This window comes from Rhincodon typus, chromosome 18, assembly GCF_021869965.1.
Source record: "Rhincodon typus isolate 14 chromosome 18, sRhiTyp1.1, whole genome shotgun sequence".
NCBI classification, from domain to species: domain Eukaryota; kingdom Metazoa; phylum Chordata; class Chondrichthyes; order Orectolobiformes; family Rhincodontidae; genus Rhincodon; species Rhincodon typus.
In genome coordinates this window covers 24,209,304-24,229,727 of record NC_063349.1, presented here as the reverse complement: position 1 = coordinate 24,229,727, position 20,424 = coordinate 24,209,304, and the positions used below count along the sequence as shown (strand labels likewise).

Sequence of the window (20,424 nt, the reverse complement as noted above, 5' to 3'; positions counted from 1 at the left end):
GTAATGGTAACATTATAGTAAATGGGATTGACATTATTCTCTGCAGAAAAGTACAAGACTCCTGAGGTCTTTATTACCTGCCGAGTACCTACATTTGGGACATCTGCTCATACCCTGAGAGAAACTTAGAACTGGAAGGTGGGGATCTGGTCACCATCATTCATAGAGGTACTAATGACATAAACAGGACGCAGAAGAATTTCTGTAGTCAGTATTAGGATCTTGACACCAAATTATGAAGCACTACTCAAAGGTAATACCCTTCTGATTAATACCTGATCTACACATAAATTGGTATAGATTAATAAAGATTAGAGAGATGAATGTGTAGTTCAAAGACTGATGTGGTAGCAGTGGGTTCTAATTCATGGTGCACTGGCACCAGGACTGCAGAAAGTGGCAGCTTTATCATTGGGACACTCTACACTTGAAATTGTGTTGGGCCACTGCCATAAGGAGGAACATAACTAGGGAAGTGGAGAGGTTTTTAAACTAAATAGTGACTGCAAGGGATCAAATTTGTGAAGATGTCATAAAATCAAAATGTGTAGACAAGAGAGAAAGGTACCAATATAGGAAATGATAAACAGACTGTGACAGGAAAGGAAATAGAGTACAAATTTAAACATAAATCAGCAGATAAGATTGGAGGTTACAAAAATAATAAAAAGACAAAACTAAAGGCTCTGTATCTAAATGCAAGTAGATGTCAAAGCAAACAGATGAACTGACAGCACAAATAGAATTGATTAGATATGATCTGCCAGCTATTACAGTCACATTGCTGCAGGACAACAGCCTGGATGTCAAAGGTTCTGTGACGTTTAAGAATGACAGAACACAAAGAAAAAGTTGAGGATTGTTCTGTTAATTAATAGTGGTATGAATACAATGAAAATGGATGCCTATTTGACATTTTGACTTGGAGTTACATTTGCTATTCCTTCATTGTCACTAGGTCAAAATTCTGGAATTCCCATATTGACAGTTCTGCTCACCACCACCTTCTGAAAGGCAGTTAGGGATGAGCAACAGATTCTGGCCCAGCCAATAATGCCCTAATCCAAATAAAAAGAAATTACATCACTCAGATATTTAGAACAGAACTGTCTTTAAGAGTTAATTGAGCTAAAAATAGAAAAGTAGTTATGCTTCGAGACAATGCATTTCAGAATGCCAGACAAGAGGAAGGAAGTATACCTAGAATTTTCTTAAAATCTTTGGACAGATTATTGCTGATAAAAGATTGGAGAGCTGCTTATATTGCATTCTGACTCAAGAAGTAGATTGGGAAAGTTCAGGAAATTATAGACCAAATTGTCTTATCCAGGTTGAAAACTTTTTTTTCTGGGAAGATTTCATGAATTTATACCTTATGTCTTCTGTAGACACAATGCTCATATCTTATCACATGAACTCTTGGAAATATTATTTACTACTTTGCACTCATTCCCATTTCACTGTATCTTCTATGGGTATCACCTACTCCCTTACTCTCTTGTTATCGTGCTAGTGAAATAATTTATTTTACTGAGATGCTTGGTCTCAGTTGCTGAGACCTTCCTTTGATCAATGTTGTAAAGTGTTTTTACATTTTCTCTTATAAATTTTGTGTGTCCCAATACCTTTTTCCATGTCATGTTTCTATTCCATCTCACTTTCAGTTGCTTGGTAATTCATTTAATATCATGTTTGCTTGCTCTGAGTTTATTAGCTTTGAGAATGAACTTATCTGCATGCTTAGCATTACGCCCGTAAAGAACATAAAAACATAAGAACATAAGAACTAAGAGCAGGAGTAGGCCATCCGGCCCCATCGAGCCTGCCCTGCCATTTAATAAGATCATGGCTGATCTTTTTGAGACACAGCTCCACTTACCCGCCCGCTCACCATAACCCTTAATTCCTTTACCGTTCAAAAATTTATCTAGCCTTGCCTTAAAAACATTCAGCGAGGTAGCTTCATCCGCTTCACTGGGCAGGGAATTCCACAGATTCACAACCCTTTGGGTGAAGAAGTTCCTCCTGACCTCAGTCCTACATCTGCTTCCCTTTATTTTGAGGCTATGCCCCCTAGTCCTAGTTTCACCTGCTAGTGGAAACAACCTCCCTGCCTCCACCTTATCTATTCCCTTCATAATCTTCTATGTTTCTATGAGATCTCCCCTCATTCTTCTGAATTCCAATGAGTATAATCCCAGTCTACTCAGTCTCTCCTCATAATCCAACCCTCTCAACTCTGGAATCAACCGAGTGAATCTCCTCGGCACCCCCTCCAGTGCTAGTATATCCCTTCTCAAGTAAGGAGACCAAAACTGCACACAGTACTCCAGGTGTGGCCTCACCAGGACCCTATACAGCTGCAGCATAGCCTCCCTGTTTTTAAACTCCATCCCTCGAGCAATGACAGACAAAATTCCATTTGCCTTTTTAATTACCTGCTGCACCTGCAATCCTACTTTTAGCGATTCATGCACAAGGACACCCAAGTCCCTCTGCACAGCAGCGTGCTGCAATTTTTTACCATTTAAAACATAATCCATTTTGCTGTTATTCCTACCAAAATGGATGACCTCACACTTATCAACATTGTACTCCATCTGCCAGACCTTTGCCCACTCATTTAGACTATCTATATCCCTCTGCAGACTTTCAGTGTCTTCTGCACACTTTGCTCCACCACTCGTCTTAGTGTCATCTGCAAATTTTGACACACCACACTTAGTCCCCAACTCCAAATCATCTATATAAATTGTAAACAATTGCGGTCCCAACACTGATCCCTGAGGCACACCACTAGCCACTGACCGCCAACCAGAAAAACACCCATTTACCCCTACACTTTGCTTTCTACTGGTCAACCAATCCTCTATCCATGCCAATACATTACCTGTAATACCGTGCAACTTTATCTTATGTAGCAGCCTTTGGTATGGCACCTTGTCAAATGCCTTCTGGAAACCCAGATACACCACATCCACAGGTTCTTCATTGTCCACCATGCAAGTAATGTCCTCAAAGAATTCCACCAAATTAAACATGACCTACCCTTCATGAACCCATGCTGGGTGTTCCCAATGGGACAATTTATATCCAGATGTCTTACTATTTCTTCCTTAATGATAGATTCAAGCATTTTCCCCACTACCGAAGTTAAGCTAACTGGCCTATAGTTACCTGCTTTTTGTCTACTTCCTTTTTTAAACAGTGGTGTCACATTGGCTGTTTTACAATCTGTGGGAACCACCCCAGAGTCCAGTGAATTTTGGTAAATAATTACTAGTGCATTTGCTATTTCCCCCATCACCTCTTTTAGTACCCTGGGATGCATTTCATCAGGGCCAGGAGACTTGTCTACTTTTAGCCCCATTAGCTTGCCCAGCACTGCCTCCTTAGTGGTAATGATAGTTTCTAGGTCCTCACCTGCTATAACCTTCTTGCCATCAGGTTTTGGCAAGTTATTTGTGTCTTCCACTGTGAAGACCGACACAAAATAACTGTTTAATGTCTCGGCTATTTCCTCATTCCCAGTTATTAAATTGGCCTTCTCATCCTCTAAAGGACCAATGTTTACCTTTGCCACTCTTTTACGATTTACATATTTATAGAAACTTTTGCTGCCTGTTTTTATATTCTGAGCTAGTTTACTCTCATAATCTATCTTACTTTTCTTTATAACTTTTTTTGTGGCTTTCTGTTGGCCTTTAAAGATTTCCCAATCTACTAGTTTCCCACTTCTCTTTGCTTTTTTGTATGTGTTTTTTTTCAATCTGATACTTTCCTTTATTTCCTTAGACATCCATGGCTGGCTCTCTCTTTTCCTACAGTTCTTCCTTATCATTGGAATATACTTCTGCTGAGCACTGTGAAAAATCGTTTTGAAAGTCCTCCACTTTGAAAGGCATTCACTTATCAATGTTGTCAAACAATCTGAACCCCCCATTCACTCACTGTGTTATATCTTCCCTCATTTCATTAACTTTTAGACTTTTGTGATTTACATGTGACTTGGATATTTTTGTCTCATAAATCATATTAATACAACAAATACCCCATATTAGACAGCCAACATCATTAATCTGAAAGATTAAAAAAAACTCCTTTTTAATAGTAATTTTCAATGCAGAAATTCATTTGAAGTTTTGAGCGTTATCATGCACTGAGAGAAAAAATTACACCTTACAATTCAAGCAGTTATTTTGTGTTGGTCATTTACAAATCAATTTAAATTCATGACTATTTTTGATACAGGCTATTCTTATATTTTTACAAAATAGCATTCATTTATCAGAAGTGATTTTGAGTTTTATTGGAAATTAAAGTGCCTCGGGCTTGAAGTAGAGTTTTGTTTGCATGAGTAGGATATTCTGATGACTTGGTTGTCAAATAGGTGGCATTGGACAGTTTTAAAACAGAAATAGTAATGGGAACACAGGAAAGAAACAAAAGTACTGAATAAATACTTTATGTCAGTCTTCACGGTAGAGGACACTAATAGTATTCCAAAACTATTAGATAATCAAGGAATAAAGTGGAGAGGGAAGCTGAAATAAACATAATAACTATCACTAGAGAAAAAGTACCTGGGAAACTAATAAGGCTAAAGACTGATATGTCTGCTGGACCTGATGGGATGCATCCTAGGATATTAAAGGAACTAGCTACAGAGATAGTGGTTATACTGGCAGTAATCTTCCAAGAATTCTTAAATTCAGGAGAAATCCCAGAGGATAGGAAAACTGCTAATTTAACACCATTATTCAAAAAGAGAGGGAGACAAAGAACAGGTAACTATAGGCCACATAGTTTAACATTTGTCATGGGGAAAATATTAGAGTCTGTTATAAAGGATATAATAGTAGAGAATTTAGAAATGCAAAAGATAATCAAGCAGTCAATGTAGGTTAATGAAGGAGACGTCACCTGCCAAATTTATTAGAAACATAAAAATAAGGAGCAGGAGTAGGCAATGCAGCACTTTGAACCTGCTCCACCATTCAATATGATCATGGTTGAACTAAGAACTATAATTCCTTCTTAAAATATTTAATGTTATGGCTTCAACTGCTTTCTGTGGTAGTGAATTCAACAGGCTCACCATTCTCTGGATAAAGAAATTTCTCCTCATCTCAGCCCTAAACGGCCTAATCCATATCCTTAAACTGTCATCCAAGGAAACATCCTTCTTGTCCTTATCCTGTCTAGTGCTGTTAAAATCTTGCAGGTTTCTATGACATCCCCCTCGATCTTCTGAACTCCGGTGAAGATAGTCCTAATGGATCCAGACACCCTTCATACAATAGTCTTGCCATTCCAGGAATCAGTCTGGTAAACCTTCAATGCACTCCTTACACAGCCAAAATATCCTTCTTTGGTAAAACCGTACACAATACTCCAGGTGTGGTCTCACCAAGGTCCTCTACAATTGCAGCAAGACATCCCTGCTTCTGTATTCAAATCCTCTTGCTATGAAAACAACATACCATTTTCCTTCTTCATCACCTGTGTGTCTGCATGCTTACTTTCAGTGACTGATCTATGAGGACACCCAGGTCTCATTGCACCTCTCCTTTTTGCAATCTATTGCCTTTCAGATAATAATCTGCTTCTTGATTTTGCTGCCAAGGTAATAACCACACATTCCATAACATTACTCTTCATCAGCCATTCAGTTACCCACTCACTCAACTTGTTCAAATCACACTGAAGCACCTCTGAACATTCCTCACTGATCACCCACCCAACCAGCTTTGTGTCATCTGCAAATTTGGAGATATGATGCCCATCTAAATCATTGATATAGAAATGTGAACAGCTGGCATCCAAGCACTGATCCCTGAGGTACCCCACTAGTTGCTGCCTGCCACTCAAAAAAATTGTTTATTCCTACTGTTTCTTTCTAATCTGGCAATGAGTTCTCTATTCATGTCAATAAACTACTCCCAATTCTATGTGCTTTACTTTTACATGCTAATATCTTAAATTGGAACTTATCAAAAGTCTTCTGAAAGTCGAAGTAAAGCCCATCCACTGACCCCGCTATATCAATCTTGTGTCACATTCTTGAAAAATTCCAGTACTTTTGTCAAGCATGATTTTCCCTTTATGATTCCGTGCTCTGATCCTGTCACTGCTTTCCAAGTGCTCTGCTGCTAAATCTTTTAAAATAGAGTCTAGTATTTCCCCCACTGTCAATGTCAGGCTAATTAACCAGCTTATACTTCCTTGGTTTCTCTCTTACTTCCTTTTTTAAATGGGGGTGGGGAGGGTTACAATAGCTACCTTCCAATCCATAGGAACTGTTCTAGAGGCTATAGCGTCTTGAAATATTACCACCAATGTATCAACTATTTCTACAGCAATTTGCTTAAGTATTCTGAGATGTAGATTATCAGGCCCTGGGGATTTATCAGCCTTTAATTCCATCAATTTCCTCAACATTATTTCACGACTAATATTGATTTCCATCAGTTCCTCCCTGTCAGTAGACCCTGTGACTCCCAACATTTTGGAATGTTTTTTGTATCCTCCCTTGTGAAGACAGAATCAAATGTATGTACAAAATAAGTCTGACATCTTTTTGTTCCCCATTGCCCTGTTTCTGAATGTAAGGGATTTGCATTTGTCTTCAATAATCTTTTTCTGTTTTGAGTTCTTCGAGGAGATGACAAGCAGAGCAGACAAACAGAGCAGTCAATGTAATATATTTGGATTTCCAAAAGGCAGTTGATAAGGTACCATGCATAAGGCCACTTGATAAGATAAATGAAATAACTCTATAAGGGGCAGCATTCTATCACTCAGTCACCCTTTATTTACATATGAACACTCCTTGACAATACTATTGTCTCATACCTTGTCAGACACTACAGTGTTAGTATCCCTGATGCTCGATCTTTATATGTCAGCCAGGGCCCCCTGATCGGACCAGATTAATAGCCCCAATCAGGGAACTCATATTTTATGAGGCCCAGTTGGTTGATCTTGTTACAATCACTACAATAAGACTTGTGTTGTTTGGCTTTTTTGGCACCATGATAGTGTCCCTACTTCTGAACAGGTAAATTTTTAAAAAAGACCTGTATCATTGCAGAAAAGATATTAGCATGAATAGAGATCAGCTAACTAATAGAAGATAGAGAGTAGGGATAAAAGGAGCATTTGTAGGATGGCATCTTGTAAATAGTGTCACTGGGATCAGTACTGGTGCCACAATGATTTACCTATATATTAAGGAATGGAAATTGGGATGCTAATGTACTATTATCATGTTTGTGGATGACATAAAAATAGTGGGAAGGCCAGTAGTGAGGATGATACAAAGAATCTACAAAGGGATATAAACAGATTACATAAATGGGAAAAATTGGCAAATGGAATATAATATGGAAAAATGTGAAGTTATGTAATTTGGCAGGAAGAATAGGGGAGCTAAATATTATTTAAATGGGAAAAGACTGCAGAAAGCTACAGCACAGAGGGAATAGGGAGTGCTCATACACAAATCTCAAAAAGCTAACATCAAGGTTCAGTAGGTAATAGGCAAGGCAATTGGAATGTTGGTCTTTATTTCACTAGGTTGATTCTGGATATGGAGGTATTTTCTGATAGGAGAGGTTGAGTAGATTAGACTTGAGCTCATTTGGAATTTAAAAGAACGAGAGACTACCTTATAGAAACTACAAGACTCTTAGTAGCCTTGACAGAGTAGATACGAAAAGGTTTTTACCCCTGGTGAGAGATTCTCAGACCAAAGGGTATAGTCTCAGAATAAGGGATTGCTCATTTCAGAGAGGAGGAGGAATTTTTTGTCTTGGAGAATAGTCAATCTGTGGAATTCTTTACCATAGAGAGCAGTTGAATATATTCAAGGCTGCAATGGACAGATATTTAATTGGCAAGGTAATCAAAGGTTACGGAGAAAAGGCAGGAAAGTAGAGTTGAGGATTATCAGATCAGCAACAGTATCATTGAATTGCAGCAAGGCTTGATAAACTGAATGGCAGACTTCTGCTCCTACGTCTCATTGTTTATGAACTTTGAGATCAATGAGTTACCAGGTTCAGTCTTCAATCTCTTCTGTGTTACGTAGAGCTGCACCAGAAGTGCATAAGTGCATCTGGATTATGGAAAGGAAAACAAATCATGCAGCCTTCACATTTTCAGTTGGAATTCAGAAACTCCTTCTGTAATGAGCTATAGGTAGCACCTGACAAGTCAGATCCCGGAATGAAATCTGGGCTGATAGATTATCTGTATTTTTTAAAAGTTTGGTTAAAGTTTTTCAATAGAGGTGCAAGATGGCATGTTAGGTGCAGTCCCAAGAATACCTAAAAATGACATGTCAACCTGGTGAAGTTATAAAACTGATCGATTGTGTGCCAAACAGCATAAGCAGCAAATGATAGACAGAGCTAAGTGATCCTACAACCAAAATGAATGAGATCTAAGCTCTGCAGTCCTGCCACATCCAGTTGTGAATGGTGGTGGAAAATTAAACAACTCACTGGAGGAGGATGCTCCACAAATATTCCCATTCTCAGTGATGGAGGAGCCCTGCACATCAGTGCAAAATATAAGGCTGAAGCATTCACAATCTTCAGCCAAACGTGCCAAGTCGATGAGCCATCTCGGCCTCCTCCAGAGGTCCCCAACATCATAGATGCCAGTCTTTAGCCAATATGATTCACTCTGCATGATATCAAGAATTGGCTTGAAACCCTGAATTCTGCAAAACCAAGGGCCTTGACAACATTCCAGCGAGAGTACTGAAGACTTATGTTCCAGAATGTGCCACATCACTAGCCAAGCTGTTCCAGTACAGTTTCAATACTGAGTTGACATCTACTCAACAATGTGACCTGTGTGCAAAATCCAACCCAGTCAATTACTGCCTCATCATTTTATTCTAGATCATCAGTAAAGTGATGGAAGGTGTCATCAACAGTGCTATCAGGCAGCAGTTGCTCAGTAACGACCTGCTTACTGCCACTCATTTTCTGATCTCATTGCAGCCTTAGTTCAAACATGGGTGAAAATGCTGAATTCTGATGGTGACGTCAAAGTAGAGTCAATAGGGATCAGGGAAGAACTCACCACTGGTTGGATTCATACCTGACACATAGAAAGATGGTTGTGTTTATCGGAGGTCAGTCATCTCAGCTACAGGATGTATCTGCAGGAGTTCCTCAGGCCCAACCATTTTAGCTGCTTCTTCAATGACCTTTCCTCCATCATAAGGTCTGAAATTAGGATGTTTGGCATTGTTGCACAATGTTCAGCACCAATTGTGACCCCTCAGATACTGAAACAGTCCATCTCACAATGCAGCAAAAGATTGATGAGTGGCAAGTAACATTTATGCCACATAAGTGCCAGGCAATGACCATCTCCAATAAGAGAGAATCTAACCAGTGTCCCCTGACAGTCAGTGGCATTACCATCACTGATCCCCCACTATCAACATCCTGGTGCTTCCATTGACCAGAAACTGAACTGGACTAGCCATATAAATACTGAGGCTACAAGAGCAGGTCAGAGGCTAGGAAATTCTGCAGCAAGTAAGTCATCTTTGACTCCAAAGTCTGTCCACCATCTACAAGGTACAGTCAGGATTGCTTAGATGGGTGCAGTTCTAACAACATTCAAAAAGCTTGACATATCAAGGATTGAACAACACACTTGTTTGACATCGTATCCACAACATTTGACTTCATTTCCTCCATCACCAATGTACATGGCAGCAGTGTGTACCACCTACGAGATGCACTGCAGCATATGACGTAGGTTTCGTCGCTATTACGTACTAAAATCATGACTTATACAATCCAGAAGGACAGGGGAACAAATGGATAGGGACACAACACCTGTCAGGAGTGTGATGGAATACTCCCCACTTGCGTGGATGACAGTGCAGCTCCAAAAACACTCAAGAAGTTTAACATCATCCAGGACAAAGTAGCCCACTTAATTGGGACCACATGCACAAATATTTACTCCTTCCACACCGATATTCAATAGCAGCATTATATACTTTCTACAAGATGCAATGCCGAAATTCACCAAAGCTCCTTAGATAACATCTTCCAAACCAGTGGACACTACCATCTAGAAGGACAAAGGCAGCAAATACCTAGGAGCACTACCACCTGTAAGTTCCCCTCCAAGCCATTCGTCTTCCTGACATTGAAATGTACTGCTGTTCCTTCTCGTGTCGCTGTGTCAACATTCTGGAACTCCATCCCTAACAGCATTGTGGGACTACCTGCAGCCAGTTAATTGTCATAGTTCAAGTAGGGAGCTCCATCAGCACCTTCTCAGGGGCAACTAGGGATAGGCAATAAATGTTGACATAGCCAGCAATACCCACATTCCATGAATGAAAAGTAGACAGCTCACAATAGTGCAGAGGAAGTCAAGGTAGTTGATGTACAGATCCGTCACTCTGCTGCTCACCCTTTAACAGCGCACAATCCTGATTCTCACTGTCCATGCAGGACCTGGCCTTATATCAGAAGCCCATGACTTACTATGCCAAGGTAACCTGAGCAAAGGCTATACCTGTTGATTGGATGAGTCCTGCGGACAACCGTGGCAAGCTTCCTGGCTTTGTGCCTGCACTAAACGGCACATCAAGACAGTAATAGTTTGAGTAAGATATCTCTGGCTAAGGGGAGCAGTGTGCAAAAGGAGAAGACAAAGCAATACAAGGCAGGGATGCAGCGTACTTTTCAGTTGTGGTCAGATTGAGTGATTGCTATGACAGTGAGCAAAGTGCCCAAGGATGCAACCTGGTCCAGGCTATTAGCTGGATACATGTCCCTGAGCAGGCAGCGTTTGCATGATGTATGTGGGGGTGCACATGGCTGGTACTCATGCAACATCCCACAATATTATAGCCTGACATTCAACATGAAATACTTTTTGAGCAAACAGCATGTTGAAACTACAAGAACCTTCTCTGATTTCCATGTTGAGTTTTTCCTGGTCGCTAGTTTCATGGTGAGTTTTGTAAGATTGCAACCCATGGCAAGTTGAGGTGTTAGTAAGACATTTAACAAACATTGATGTGTGTCAATTGGGAACTTACTACTGACTAGCAAGAACTCTCACCATGCTGCTAGAGAAAAACATACAGAGTTAGGGCTTGCCTAAAAGCTTGCCTGATTTTATCATTCATCTTGCCCTGGTCCATTTTGCTTACAGCCTGATAAGATTCCACAGCACATAGCAAAATAAATACTCATCCTATTGCCCAATGCTATCCATTAGAGAGTCAAATTTGGAGAAATTAGACCTCGACAGTAAATCTGTAGTTTAACTAATTCTTCCTAGTTGCTCTTCCAAAGTTTTTATTTGTATTTTTGTGTACTGATACACAGGCAGAAAGAACAGATAAAGAAAAAGAATCACGCGGATGCAGATGAACGACTTCTTTTTCACGAAGTCACAGATCATTCAATTATTGATGCCATTTGCTACCAGAACTTTGATTGGGGAAGCTTCACACAGAGTGGAACTTCATATGGAAAAGGTAAGGAAATTTGCTTTATTAATTTTCATGAAAATTAATTTTAAATTATTAATTTTCAGCACACAAAAATGTATCAAATAGAGAAAAGTCAGAGTCTTATGTTTATCATGTTGGGTGCTTTCTGAGACAACATGGCTTCCAAATGAGGTTGAAAATTAAGAAGAAATTATATAAGGGTATCTGAAGTAATAGAAGGTACCTCAGTTCAGCCAGTCTTTGAACCTGACTTGGAAACTAACTGCAGAACACGAGAAAACCAAATTACTTCAAACTAGTCTAGTTTTAAGCTCATCTGAGCATCTATTGTCAGAATTATCATTACATTGTCAGCCTCGTTGTCTCATCCTGAGAAATCTTACTCCAGTGGAAGGTAAGTCCAGATGGCTGGATACGCATCCAGATGCAGTGGCTGGAAAGGATATCTCTTGTGCCTTGTTGAGCTATATGCATTCCACAACACAATGCTGGCAAATTTTGGAGAAAGTTGGACTTTAGGTTGGTCTCATCCGCCTGAATCAGTCTCTACATGACAGGGAAGACAGATGTCTTATTGAGTTATTGACAGAAGGAGACCTGATGGCTTCCCTTTCCTTGTTTGACTAGCCCACCGAAGCATTTATCAAGATGTGGCCACTGTCACAAACTAATAACTAGAATAAAGCAATTGGTGACAACAAGCCACCACTGCTCATAGAAAAAAACTATTCTTGAAAGATAGCCAGAGCATTTTAAACACATCCTCAATGACTTTCATATATCAGTGAAGAAGCAGTCAATAGGCAACCATAGTTTGTCATCTGTTACTCTCTTGATGACCTCCCATGCTGTTAACATTAACAAATTTTAACAAGTTCCTGTCTAATGCACACCCCTAGGAGTCAATACTACCTCAGTGGAGATATATAAGGTAAGAAATAAATACCTCATCAAGAAGCACATTGAAAACCTATGTACGAGCAAGGAAGTATCCTGCAATAATACAAAGACATTTTACATCTTGTAACACCTTTGAACTGTAAGAAAAATTAACAAATTCTTTAAAAAGTGTAAGGAATTTTTTTTAAGAATGTTTGAAAAGAACTACTAAGAGTTTGCATCAACTGTAAAGCGATCAGTTGTAATGACGAATAATGTTCACACCACACAAGTGCCAGGCAATGGCCAGCTCCACCAAGCGACAATGTAACCATGATCCTTTGATGTTCAATGGCATAACAAGCACTGTCAACATGCTGGGTCTACCGTTGACCAGAACTGAACTGGGCTAACCATATCAATACTGTGACTACAAAAGCAGGTCAGAGGCTAGAAATGCTACAGTGAAAAAATTCACCTCCTGACTCCCCAAAGCCAATCAATCATCTGTGAGGCACAAATCAGGAGTGCACCAGAGTACTGAGATAACAAGGTGTAGAGCTGGATGAACACAGCAGGCCAAGCAGCATCAGAGGAGCAGGAAGGCTGACGTTTCAGGTCTAGACCCTTCTTCAGAAATGGGGGAGGGGAAGGGGATTCTGAAATAAATAGGGAGAGAGGGGGAGGCAGATAGAAGATGGATAGAGGAGAAGATAGGTGGAGAGGAGATAGACAGGTCAAAGAGACGGGGATGGAGCCAGTAAAGGTGAGTGTAGGTGGGGAGTTAGGGACAAGATAGGTCAGTCCAGGGAGAACGGACAGGTCAAGGGGGCGGGGTGAGGCTGGTAGGTAGGAGATGGGGGTGGGGCTTAAGGTGGGAGGAGGGGATAGGTGGGAGGAAGGACAGGTTAGGGAGGCGGGAACAAGCTGGACTAGTTTTGGGATGCGGTCGGGGAAGCGGAGATTTTGAAGCTTGTGAAGTCCACATTGATACCATTGGGCTGCAGGGTTCCCAAGCGAAATATGAGGTGCTGTTCGTGCAACCTTCGGGTGGCATCATTGTGGCACTTCAGGAGGCCCAGGATGGACATGTTGTCTGAGGAGTGGGAGGGAGAGTTGAAATGGTTCGTGACTGGGAGGTGCAGTTGTTTGTTGCGAACCGAGCGTAGGTGTTCCACAAAGCGGTCCCCAAGCCTCCGCTTGGTTTCCCCGATGTAGAGGAGGCCACATCGGGAACAGCGGATGCAGTATACCACATTAGCAGATGTGCAGGTGAACATCTGTTTGATGTGGAAGGTCATCTTGGGGCCTGGGATGGGGGTGAGGGAGGAGGTGTAGGGGCAGGTGTAGCACTTCCTGCGGTTGCAGGGAAAAGTTGTGAGGGTGGTGGGGCTGGTGGGGAGTGTGGAGCAGATGAGGGAGTCACGGAGAGAGTGGACCCTCCGGAAAGCAGATAAGGGTGGGGAGGGAAAAATGTCTTTGGTACCTCCCAGTCGCAAACCATTTCAAATCTCCCTCCCACTCCTCAGACGACATGTCCATCCTGGGCCTCCTGCACTGCCACAACGATGCCACCCGAAGGTTGCAGGAACAGCACCTCATATTTCGCTTGGGAACCCCTGCAGCCCAATGATATCAATGTGGACTTCACAAGCTTCAAAATCTCCCCTCCCCCGACCGCATCCCAAAACCAGCCCAGCTCGACCCCGCCTCCCTAACCTGTCCTTCCTCCCACCTATCCCCTCCTCCCACCTTAAGCCCCACCCCCAACTCCTACCTACCAGCCTCATCCTGCCCCCTTGACCTGTCCGTCCTCCCTGGACTTACCTGTCCCCTCCCTAACTCCCCACCTACACTCACCTTTACTGGCTCCACCTTCACCTCTTTGACCTGTCTATCTCCTCTTCACCTATCTTCTCTTTTATCCATCTTCCATCCGCCTCCCCCTCTCTTCCTATTTATTTCAGAATCCCCTTCCCCTCCCCCATTTCTGAAGAAGGTTCTAGACCCAAAACGTCAGCTTTCCTGCTCCTCTGATGCTGCTTGGCCTGTTGTGTTCATCCAGCTATACACCTTGTTATCTCAGATTCTTCAGCATCTGCAGTTCCTACTATCTCTGCACCAGAGTACTTGTCTGAATGAGTGCAGCTCCACAAATGTTTAAAAGGCTCAGCACCATCCAGGGCAAAATAACTTGTTTTATCACGTCCACAAACGTGCATTCACTCCACTACTGATGCACAGTGGCAGTAGTGTGTACCATCAATAAGATGCACTGCAGAAATTCACCAAGGTTTTTTAAACAGCGTCTTCCAAATCCATGACCGCTACCATCTGGAAGGACAAAGGCATATACATGGGAACATCACAACCTGCAAGTTCATCTTCAAGCCACTCAGCATCCTGACCTTGAAATATAATTGGCATTCCTTCACTGTCATTGGGTCGAATCGTGGAACTACCTCCCTAATGGCATTGTTGATGTACCTATACCAAATGAACTTCAGCAGCTTAAGAAGAGAGCTTAACACCACCTTCCCAAGGACAATTACTTATGAACAATAAATGTTGGCCCAGCCAGAGAAGCTCACAACATCTGAATGAATAATTTAAAAATTCTTGGATTTTCAGAATTACTGGCTCACATGATCTGACAATACTTGACCTGGAAACAGTATCAGCCGGAAGTATTTTAAAAAACGAAGCTGCGTTGCTGGTAGGCACAAAGGGAAAAAGAGAGTGAAAAGTAGAGGAGCTTGGAGGATGAAGGTAATCGACAACCAATTGCAGACACAAAGAGAAATTAGAAACAAAACAGAGAGAATTCTTGTGAGAAGAAGCAAACCACTTTCAGTAGGGAGTCAGTTTTCTCTTCGGCAGAAAAGCTGCCAGTAGTTTTGGATTACTGGAAAAGCTAGCTAAGAAGGTCTGAAACCTGGAGAGCTTTGTGAATAGCTCAGAGATATTATGTACTGTTGGCTTGGAAGTGACCAAAATGTAAACCTGTATTTTAGTGGTTGGTCAGTTGAATTGGAAGTCTGGAAAGCTTCACGATCCATTCTGTTGTGACCTGACGGAAACAGGGTTCATTAAAGTGTGCCTTATTAATGATAATTAAACCTATGAAACTCAAATGTAAAAGATATTATGGGATGGCCTGCCATGTGTGAATAAACAACTGCATGTTGCGAAATTGTGCAGTTATGAATTGTCATACGTTTTCAAGAAGTATTGCCAATGCTTTTGTATCGCTTAAAGTCAAATTGAACTTTTCTCTTTGAAGTATCATTTACTTACTAAAATTGATTTTAATTTATGTTGGTTCTGACTTGTGTTAAAGTAAAAGTACAGAATGCCAAAACCTGCTGTCAAATTCTTAATCTGGGGGTTATTTGGCAAATTCGATAAATTTGGTTAATGGTTCCCCGGGGACTGTGATAATCTATACAAGCAATCGTAACAATCAGAGAGGTATTTCCCTCCATTACTGGCAAAACCTTCACCAGAATCTTTCTGAACCACTTAGTACAATGTCATCGCCAGAATCTACCAGCAGAGAGCCAATGTGGTATCAGAAAACATTGAGGAACTATTGATGCATTGCTTACAGTTAGATAGCTCCAGATGAACTTCCAAAGACCTCATTTGTCGACCTGACCAAGGCCTTCAATGCAATCAACCATGCAATCTTTTAAAGATACTGCAGAAGTGCACCTGACCCAAAAGATTCATCACAATGATTTGGCAGTTCTACAACAGCTGGCACATGTCTTTGATGATGGTGAATTTTCTGACTCATTCCTAGCTACTAATAGAATACCAACCCTCTTCAGCAAAGTTTTCCATGATGATGATATTAACTTCAATATCAATGATACAAGTACTGGAAACTTCTCGGTCTGAGAAACTCCAGGTGGATACTTTGCACTTTCCTGTTTGCCGATGTCTATGCTCTGGCTGCCAATTCAGCTTTGGACATGCAATATAGGATAAATTTATTCTCCTATGCAGACAACAACTTCAGCATGACTTTCAACACAAAGAAAACTGAATAATCTATCAATCTGCTTCAGGAAAGTCCTATCTTGACCTTAAGGTTTCAGTCTATTGCCAGAACCTGTCAGCAGTGAATAAGTTCATCTAACTGAGCAACTAACTCTTTCAAGCTGTCAATGCTGACAACAAGACAAATAGAATATTTGTCAAATCAAGTTTAGCCTTCTGCAGACTTCAAACACCAGCCTGGAATTGAACTGGAGTAAATCCACACCCCCCTCCCAACAAAACTGAAGGTACATGGAGGTATAGTCCTTTCTACTCTGCTCCAAGCATACAAGACTTGGACTGTGTACCAGCATCATGCCAAGAAGCTCAACCACATTAATTGAGGTGTTTACAAAAGCTGTGGAAAATGAAATGGAAACTCTGAGCTATTCAACTGAGCTGGCATGCCAAGCATCCACACCATATTCAAATGATCACAATTGAGTTTGCTGGTCACGTAGCCAGACTGCATGATAACACACTTATCAAAGCAAATCTTATATGGTGAGCTTGTGTCCGAGGTACACTGGCATGACAGTAATAGAAAGCACTACAAGACCACTCTGAAGGCTTCACTAGGAGTTCTGATATTGACTGTGAATCCTGGGAGAAGCTCGGCTAGTGCAGCTGAATAAATGATGCACTCCCTTTGAAAATGCATATCAGAGACAGCGAGAAAACACAGAGAGCAAATCCTAAGCCAGCAACTCATTTACGTTGGTTTCATAAAACTTGGTCAACCTAAAGGGTCAGGTGACTCTGGTTGCTATTTTAAGACATTGTTAATGGACCCTTTTTTAAAAATAATTTTCAATCTGTGGAAGTCCCAGGAATTAAATTGGCTTATGGAACTGAAAAGATCAATAGGCCGTATTTCATAAATTAAGGCTTTTCATAAATTTGCAATGTACGTTACACATTCTGGTCTCCCTTCCAAAGGAAAGATGTTGTTAACTTTGAAAAGGTTCAGAGAAGATTTAGAAGGATGTTGCTGGGATTGGAAGGTTTGAGCTATAGGGAGAGGCTGAATGGGCTGCGGCTATTTTCCCTGAGCATTGGAGGCTGAGGAGTGACCTTATAGAGGTTTATAAAATCATGAGGGGCATGGATAGAGTGAATAGCCAACGTCTTTTTCCCATGGTAGGGTAGTCCAAAACTAGAGGGCATAGGTTTAACGTGAGAGGGGAAAGATTTAAAAGGGACCTCAGGGGTAACTTTTTCACGCAGAAGGTGGTGCGTGTGTGGAATGCACTGCCAGAGGAGGTGGTAGAAGTGTGCACATTTACAACATTTAAGAGGCATCTGGATGGGTATATGAAACGGAAGGGTTTCGAGAGATATGGGCCAAATGTTGGCAAATGGGACTAGATCAGTTTAGGATAGCTGGTCAGCGCGGACGAGTTGGACTGAAGAGTCTGTTTCTGCGCTGTATAACTCTATGACTCTCTTTGAGATGGGAAATAGCTTGATTATTCCATTTTCTTCTTATAATCTTGTTTTTAATTAGAGAGTCTTTGAGAAGAAGTTGTTTCTTTTCCCCATCTGTAGAATTTGACAACAATGCATGCTTTTCTTTTCTTCAGGGACATACTTTGCCGTGAAAGCATCCAATGCCAACTTTGACTTGTACTCAGATTCTACAGCAAATTTCAAAATCATGTTTTTGGCACGGGTTTTGGTAGGAAAGTTTATTAAAGGACAGCCAAGCTATGATCGGCCACCATCCCAAGATGTCACAAGCTTCAAACCCTATGATAGCTGCGTTGACTGTGTTGATAATCCATCTTTGTTTGTCATATTCGAGAAATATCACATTTACCCAGAATATGTGATCCAGTTTAGTAATAAAATGTAGAAAATTGTTTGTTTCTGGACAATCTGTGGCCGATAATGATATCATGGGGAGATATGACAAAATTTTTTTTGGTTTAAGGGTTATGTACTACCTGGGAATTTAACACTTTTAATTTCTACTAATTATGGATTGATTTTGTAAGTCTGTGCATGACCAGACAGTTATTGCACGCAGCCATTGCACATCAGAAAATTGCGTGATGTTGCATGCTTTTTTCTGGTCTGTGCTGGTGGTGTTGTGGCCTCAAGTGAGACCTTAGTATCAGTCTAATTTGCTCCAAAGACTGGTGTCTACAAAGTGTTCTGTCCCTCCAGAAATAGTCTCTCTCCAACCTCAAACAGAGAGCACAATCTTTTTCCCTCTGGTTCTAATGACCTGTCTGAATGAGACCGGTGGTTTAGTGAGAGCTTGTGCTTGCTTACAAGTGGTATGTCTTCAATTGGTAGGTTGTAAATGCCCACAGCGTCCCTAGTTTTGGATAAATATTTAATTGTATCAGATTAATGTGTATTATAGGTTAAGTTACAAAAATGTTTTTAATATACTTATCATTTTCTTGGACAAGATTTTTAAAAACTATTCTAAAGATCTTTTTAGTTCCCAATGTTATCCTTATAACTTCTTGGTCATCAGTTCAGCCCTCAATTCTTTCTCACGCAGGATTTTGAGAAAACAAGAGGTTTTAAATAGCCAATAAACAATAGGTTTATTTGACATCATACCAATTGTATTGGAAACCACATCAGTTGAAACAACTCCATCTACCTTTGTTCAATTTATGTTGAAAGTTGTTCAGTGTTTATTCACAAGTACATCTTAAAAAAGTCTTTCCATTACAAACTGTGATACTAGGAAAGTCTTTATTTCCTCACTATTTGGCCACAAAATTAACTTGATCAAATTAGACTAAATTTCCTTGCCTATAAGTTATACTTTCAAGAGGATTTAATGGTCTTTGTTTAATAGATCTGTTTACATTTTGCCTCTGCTCAAATTAACATAGGTCAGAAATCACACGACACCAAGTTATAGTCTAATAAGTTTATTTGAAAACACGAGCTTTCAGAGCCTCAGTCCTTCTTCAGGTGTAACCAAGGCTTTACAACACTTTGTTTTTCCTCCACCATTGTCCCCAAAAAGCTAATAGAATCACTTTGCAATGATCGTATTGAATCATATAAACATGTTGCTCACTTGAGGGAATTTACTCAATTGCATTAGCTGCATCATTTTATGGTTTGTGTTTCTCCTTGATTGCAGGTTTATATAGGTTATTATTCTGTTTTTTTTAAAGCAAGTAAGTTTACCTAATTTAAAGAAATATTGTCTTACTAATGGGATAGAATGCACTCCAGAAGAGCCAAGTGTAACAGATGTGGCATTTATGTGGAACACATATCATTGGTGACTGTGCCTATTAGGTTTTCAATTTGGGAAATGAGAGTTATCACCATTACTACCCATGTCCTTAAATATGCACATTTCCTTCTTTTCTTCTTTTGTTGTAGCTCTGATTTAAGGATGATAACAGTTCCATTTCCTCTTAGAAAATTCTACTCTTATTAAACCAAGTTGAGGATATTTTGCTAATCTTATTTGAGGGACTTGCTCCTTCTACTTATTCATAAAAGTTGGAATGATCTTTTGTCCTAAAAGTGGAAATCTTTGACCATCTTTTTTTTTGAATGGTGATGGCAACTGAAAATATTCCTCACCTGTTATATGGAGATGGAATGTTAATAAAGACGGATATAATATATGATTGCAATATTCATTTCTATATTATTTTCTTCCTACTGTCATTAACCATATTGAGGTCTATACAATGTAATTGTGTAACTCCTACCGTGCATTCATCTCAGTTCCTGTGCTTTCAGGAATCTGGTTTGATACTGAATGTTTGTTCAAATAAATCTTTTGGATTATAGAATTGGAAAATGTTCATTTAGCAAACTTGACTGAATATCAGCAGCATCATTTTGCAAGTTCGCCATTTCACAAGCGTCAAACATGAATAAAATTGAATTTAGTAAATAAAAACAAAACAAAAGGGAGATAAACTGAAAGCAAACTTTTGAGTATTTGATACCACAGCATGATCTTTTGCATCATTTTAAACAGTTAAAGCCTTGTCTCA

The 20,424-nt window shown here is 40.3% G+C and overlaps 1 protein-coding gene across 1 annotated transcript in view; it reads left to right on the top strand.

Annotated features, from left to right (window-relative positions):
- Window positions 1-20,214, top strand: part of LOC109912060 (protein mono-ADP-ribosyltransferase PARP12-like) — a 60,437-nt gene extending 40,223 nt beyond the window's left edge. Inside the window, exons 7-8 of the mRNA XM_048607878.1 lie at window positions 11,382-11,533; window positions 18,016-20,214. Of these exons, the coding sequence (XP_048463835.1) occupies window positions 11,382-11,533; window positions 18,016-18,287 (424 nt within the window). The 3' untranslated portion in view covers window positions 18,288-20,214. The remainder of the gene's footprint in view (window positions 1-11,381; window positions 11,534-18,015) is intronic.
- Window positions 20,215-20,424: the final 210 nt, after the last annotated feature.